The sequence below is a fragment of the Pundamilia nyererei genome, unplaced genomic scaffold, assembly GCF_000239375.1.
Source record: "Pundamilia nyererei isolate P.nyererei 1_Seehausen unplaced genomic scaffold, PunNye1.0 scaffold00705, whole genome shotgun sequence".
Classification (NCBI taxonomy): Eukaryota; Metazoa; Chordata; class Actinopteri; order Cichliformes; family Cichlidae; genus Pundamilia; species Pundamilia nyererei.
Window position 1 is genome coordinate 8,747 of NW_005188106.1, and position 6,610 is coordinate 15,356.

Genomic DNA, 6,610 nt, shown 5'->3' on the forward strand with positions numbered 1-6,610 from the left:
ACACTGTGTGATAATCACCATTTAAACACATAAAGCTACAGCCCCACACACCAACACTGATCTGTCCTAATGAGGACACACGTCATCTTTCTCTTAGTACTTAGGTGTGACCACGGAGCAAAGATGAAAGTGGTTGCCATGGTGATAGTACTGTAGAAACGGAGGCTGACTGCTCATCAGTGCTCATGTTAACTGTTGAAACTTAGAGTGTGTCTACTGGGCCGCCTCACTCAGCTTTAACGTCGCTGGGTTTTTGGCTAGATTAGCATTAGCATGTTTGCAAAGCTCTAAAGTTGCGTTAGCAGCATGATGCAGCTGCTGTGGATGCAGTTTGCACTCCTTTTATAGAAATAAAAGTCATGTCCATCCACTCTGAAGACTGTGGCACTATGAAGTGCAAGGGGAACTGCGGGATGGATAGACAAGCAAACTAACAAGGAATTAGACTTCTGGGAACCGGTTCTTGATTCCCATCAATACTTCAGAGTGCTTGAAGGATCTGGTTAGCTGTGCAACAGCTTTAGTATCTCACACCCACTCACCATCTTTGATTTATTCTTACAAATCCAACAAGACAACAAATACGTTTGCACAAACTTGATCATTTTATGAAAACAAAAGTGTTTGGATGCAACATCTGTCTGTCATGTGTGGGTGGTTGATTATATTTTGTTTGAGGCTCTGACACTGTGTTCTTAGATGCCCTGTGTGCACTGTGACCTCTGGTGTTTTACCAGTGAACTCCCTGTGCTCTTGACACTAGTTTGAGAAAACAGTCGTAGTGTTTTTCAGTTGGCTGCTTGCTTCATAACCTACAACATGTTTGTGTGTCTCCAGAAACACAAAGCTGCTCTTTTTTAACCGACGAGAAGAGGACATTCTTTGGCGCTTTGAACTGGATGAACTGGCTGCTAATAACGACAGGTATAGGAGCTGTGCACCTGGGGAGGGCCTCACACTGTGGGTCGTGTTAACAACAAGCCTCTAAGGTGGTGCATGTGAACAAACGGCAGGGTGGAGTCATCGGTAGAAAAGAACCCGAGCTCTAAGAAAAAAAAGAAAATGCAGAGAAAGAGAGACGATGAGGAGAGGAGTAGTAACCAGTTTAGGCCAGTCCTGTTAAATGTCTATGTCATAAATGTGTTATGGCCAATTTAGATATCTGGTTCAATATTTGTTTTAGCCTTTGGAGCTTCAATAAGCCGGTGTGTCAGAAAAATGCCTCTTCTCAACTGAAGTGAATGGCTGTGGAGACATGTCTACATGTAAAATGGCTCTCGTGTCTCGTCTTCCGTTTGCTGTGTGTTAGGTTTCAGGTGGAGCATGTCCTCTCTGAGCCCAGTGAACGCTGGACCGGCCGGAAAGGTCCGGTGAACGAGCCCATCCTTACTGAGCTGCTGTCCAGGCCTGATGGGTCCAAATGCTACGTGTGTGTCTGTGGCCCTGCAGCCTTCACAGAGCTAACACTCGGGTAGGTAACACAACCGCACTGCTGCTCTCACAAAGTGTTTTATTTAAAAGCCGTCCTCACGGAGCTCTATGTTCTGTTCGACTGACTGCACTGTTTCACTTGGTGTGCAATCACAGCATTTAAGAGCGCCAATACAGTCATGTGATACGTCCTAGAAATATCATTGAAACAGGCAGCGAGCATGTTCACATAGACTCCGGCAAAGTCTCAGATTTTATATGATCATTAAATAAGAAATGTGTTATAAATTCAAAGGCCAAACTGCCTCAGCTCCGCGCTCTATTGTTCTTTTTTTTCCAAGGACTTGATGTGATTAATGGCACACATTTTTCCACCTTGTTTAAGATCTGAAATCTTTGTAAAACATTCAGCTGCACGGGCCTAACAACACCAGACTGAGAACATTTTCCATGTGTAGCGTGAACTGACTCAGCTTTGTGTTGACCTCCTTTCCTGTGTGCTCTTCTTGTAGGTTGTTGAAGCATCAGGGCTTCAGTGAGCAGGAGCTCCACGCCTTCCAGGGTTGACATGAAGGGAACACTGTGTTTCTATGCATCGAGAACTTGATGATGCTGATACGTTTGAGGTGCTCTGAGGAACGTCATATAAATAAAGAGAAATATCACTGGTACTGTTTCAGATACAGTGGATCCAGAAAGTATTCTTTCAGCAGTTGTCATGATCCAGCCTTATTCCAAAATACATTCAATTTGTTTGTGTAATTGCTGCTCACCTGAATGCTTTGAGGAGTGAACAGCCAGTGACACCTCAGCCTGAGTCCAACCTGCTGATTTTAATAAACACACTGCACCTTCAGTTCTGCCTTGACAGAACCTCATCACCTGCCTCTAGTTTTTAATTCACTTTCATTTATAAAGTGTTAAAATCACAACAGCAATCCCTGCGAGGTGCTTTATATTGTAAGGTAAAGACCTGCAATAACACAGAGTTCACATTGCAGGATGTTATGCCACACAGCTACGAGGGTAGAAGGTTACTAACAATGAAATGTCCCAGGAGTATCTCTGCCTGCTAAAGAAAAGTGTTGCAACAGAAGGAGATTTTTCCAACTATCAAAAAGAAAACTAATGAGCGCCACGTGCTTCCTAGCATGGTATGGTGGCACCACCGCCTGGTCACGGTGCCAGTAAAGCAGCCTTTTCCCGGGGCTTTAAAAACGTTGCTCAGGCTAAATTCAAAGGTTTGCTTTGATCATATCAAACTCATTGCTACATAATACAGGCCTCAGCAGTGCCGACCTGTGGCTGTAGCTCAGGTGGTAGAGCGGGTCACCTACTAACCAGAAGACATGATACTAATCGCAGGTTGCTCTTCAGTGCATCCATCGGGGTGTGAATGTTAGGTAGCACTGGAAGCCTAGAAACGTGCTGGTGTGATTGGGTGAATGAACAAGTTGTATAAAGCGCTTTGAGTGCTCAGATTGGGTAGAAAAGCGCTATATTAGAACCAGTCCATTTACCTTTAGCTCCTCCCACAATAGTTGGTGCACATTGTTCCCATTGGGCTGCAGTCTCTGGATCTTCAGTTTCAAAAGGTTCTAGCACTGAGCTACCAGGTGTTTCTTGGTTCTTTGCCCGTTCATAGTCATCACATTTATGCATATAACCTCTCTGAGTGGGTTCGCTGGCGTAGCCGTGTTACATCAGTTCCATGTTTCCTGTCCTTACCCGTGTAGGCAGCTTCTCATCTGTCCTGTTCTGGTTTCCCAACACCTGACCTTGTTAAGCTGGGTGACGTCTAAGCCAGTAGTTAGGCTTAGCTAGCATTTGGGGTCTAGCCCATGCTGCATGCATGTCTTGAATGGGTATAATACTGTCAGTGGATACAATTAGAAAACATCGTTTACATTACAGTTGGTAAACTTCATCAATACTTGGTCACCAAACATGACTTATCAGTCAGGGACGCACATCCACTGTTACAGTCACGCCAAGTACCCCAGCATGGCTCCTCTGCTCCTGCAGTGGGATAACACAACCCTTGAATTGTGCAACAAAGACATTCAGGCTGCAGACAGAACAACGTGATGTGCTCTGTAGCTGCAACAAAAATGAATCCAGCAGATTCCATTAGTGTGCGAGCTACACCACAGCCACAGCTGTTTGTGTCATATCAGTAATGCCAGCTCACAGTCTGGGTTCAGGGAAACTGCTCTCCTTTAACATGAGGCTTCAAACTTGCATTTTTTGGAGGGCAGCCTGTAGCTTCAGCTGGAACAAACAATCTTGAACTTGTGGAAAAATAAATTGACACCAATCAGATTTTCTGAGGTTCATTAAAATAAATCCGGATCAATAAAGCCAGAGCAGGCTTCACACCTGCATTGATACTGAAAAGAATAACTAACATCTCCTCTACACATGTGTGGATACAAACACTGTGTTTGCAGCTGAATGCAAACGTTACAGTTAACAGTACATAGAGGTTAAACCAGGTGAAACATTTCTAATCTTGGATTATTTTAATTCATTCACAGCACAAAACTCGTGTGTGAAATGTATTAATAAGAGCGGTGGTGAATTAACATTGGCTGTTTTGTAGCAGATGGGCATCTCACTGCACACTGTAAAGACAAATGAAAGCATTTACACAGTGTGGTGCTCAGCTGCCCCGTATCGCAGACACAACCTGGAAACACAGTCTGCAGAAGGTTCATAACATCATCCTCCCATCCAGACCACAGTCTGTGCTCCCTGCTTCCCTCTGGGAAGAACGAGGTTCAGGAACCTCTGATCCAGAAACAACCAGCTCAGGAACACCGTCCTCACATTTTAAACCCTAAACACACACAAGCACACAAACATAACATTGTGCAAATACTGTGAATCCATGTACATATTTACTCTGTAGGCTTCTCTTTCATTCATGTTCGTTACTCCGGACAATGATGTTATATCGTTTCCACTTCACATCAGATACCAAACTTTGTGTCATAGTTTGAGTATTGTGGTTTTCAGTGACAATAAAACAGTCTAATCCAAAGCCGTCTTAGTTTTGATTACTAACCTTCATAACATCTCCTGATCTAACATTCAGGAGATCAGGTAGTTTATTCACGAGAGCTGTTATTGAGTTTAGGCTCTCGTTTGCTGTGCGACACACTAATAGGTCCCTCTGACAATCCGCTCTCTAACACAACATCATGACATCATGTGTTAAGAGCAAACACTACATTAACACTACTGTCAGACTAATATTGTTTTCCATTGAACATTTTTGTTGGGCTGCTTCAGGCAGCAGGGGTCAGCGTCACTACTGGTGCCATGAAGTAGTTCTGACGTTGCACAGACCATAGAGAACATTATGCTGCTCGTAACATCGTGCAGATGAACGGTTTGGTCTGAGGACTCCTCCAGAGGAAGGCACAGACTTCTGCAGGCTGAGCACCTGACTGCCATTAGATATCGGGCCTGAGCCCAACAATGCCTGGCCTCATGTGGCAGATTGCACTTCAGACTGTCCGGGAGCTCGCAATGACCATCGAGACGTGGGGGGGAAATGCCCCAGGACACTGTCGTCTCATTAGGAGCATGCCCTGATCCTGTCAAAGTCAAATTTATTTATGTAGCACATTTAAAACAGCGACTGTTGCCCAAGGGGGTGTACATTTAAGGTAATCAAAAGAGATAAAAATATAGGAAGAAATGATAACATTTAAGAAAAAGAAGCATAAAAAGAGAAGATTTCAGTAAGAAATGAGACAAATAAAAGTCATACAAACTCTTTCTGATTTAAAAGCCAAGGAACAAAAGTGGGTTTAAAAAGAGTCCAATGTTGGGGAGGTCCTGATGTGAAGCAGTAGTTCCAGCAAAGGCCCGATCTCCTCTGTGCTTTAATCTGGACCTCGGCACAGGAGCATTTGAGCCGTACCCCCAAGTGAGCTCTTTGGGGTGTACCAATTAAAAAGACCAGAAAGGTGTGAGGGTGCTAACCCGTGCAACGCCTTCAAAAACGAATAATAAAGCAACAAAGGATCCAGCAGGTGCATCGTTCCAATCCTGGGAAATGTAGGATGCATTTGTAGGCTGTATTTGGATGAACCTCTAAATTGGGACATCCTTCACTGCCTACAATACGAACCTCAACGATGGCACATCCAGTGTGTCCAAACACAGTAGTCCAGTAGAGACATCTAGCACGGTTTTTCTAAACTGATGTTTAACACTATATTAAGAATGCCTTTGCAGTGTAATTGAGAGAATCCTTCTCTCATCTCACATGATTTTATGTTATTTATGTTAAATAACTTTTTCTCCCTCTTCTTTTTGAAGTCTTATGTTTACCAGTTTAAAACAGTGTTAATGAACACGGGGTCGGTCGGTCATTTTAAAGCCAGCACATCCTTTATCACACAAATGCATTTCATCTGAGAGAGTCCGGCTCCAACACAAAGAGATGCAAAATTATGAGAACCTAGAAGTTTGTAGATAACTGCTGGAACAAAGTTGAGAATTTGTGTTCGTGATCTGACGTATTTTCTCCAAAACAAAATATTCAGCAACTCATCCACAAAGTGGCAGCCAGGTGTCAGAGACGTCCTGAGATGCATAAAGTGTAAAAGCTGCCAGTGCTCCGCTGACACAATAACACAGACCTCTGAACTTCTGGCGACACAAAAACCTCCTGATTGTAGCGCAGTAAGAGCTTACAGGAGTTCATAGTAAAGGCTCCAGTATTTTTGTCAGTTATTAATTTCACCCCCTGCTTTAAGTTCACTTACATACAAAAGAAACGAACAGTCACAAATTTCATGGTAGTATCCAGAAAGAACAAAAAAACTGAAATAGATTTTCATGTCATGAGTGAAATAAATATTATATCACACCAAGCACAACATGACTTAACACTGATGGAAAAACGATTCTTTCGAAGCACAGCAGTAACTGGTCACAGTTTGCACACATCTCAGGAAGGAGTTTGTTCCACCCTCTTTATAGAAACTCCTGTAGTTTTCTTGGCTGCTGCTAAACAACAAGAAAGTTCAGCTCCCTCCTGAGTACCGAGGCCTGGAGACTGGCTCGGCCGCTCCTTTGTTGCCTTGGCAGTATGTTGGCAATCACTGTCAAGTTGGAAGACCACGACAATCTTCAGTATTCTTGCTGGTCTTGTGCAGGTCCA

General features: G+C 43.6%; 1 protein-coding gene across 1 annotated transcript in view; it reads left to right on the forward strand.

Moving 5' to 3' along the window:
• cyb5r4 (cytochrome b5 reductase 4) overlaps positions 1-3,755 on the forward strand; it is an 11,090-nt gene extending 7,335 nt beyond the window's left edge. Inside the window, exons 11-13 of the mRNA XM_005754866.2 lie at positions 838-924; positions 1,310-1,471; positions 1,944-3,755. Of these exons, the coding sequence (XP_005754923.2) occupies positions 838-924; positions 1,310-1,471; positions 1,944-1,998 (304 nt within the window). The 3' untranslated portion in view covers positions 1,999-3,755. The remainder of the gene's footprint in view (positions 1-837; positions 925-1,309; positions 1,472-1,943) is intronic.
• The last annotated feature ends 2,855 nt before the right edge of the window (positions 3,756-6,610 follow it).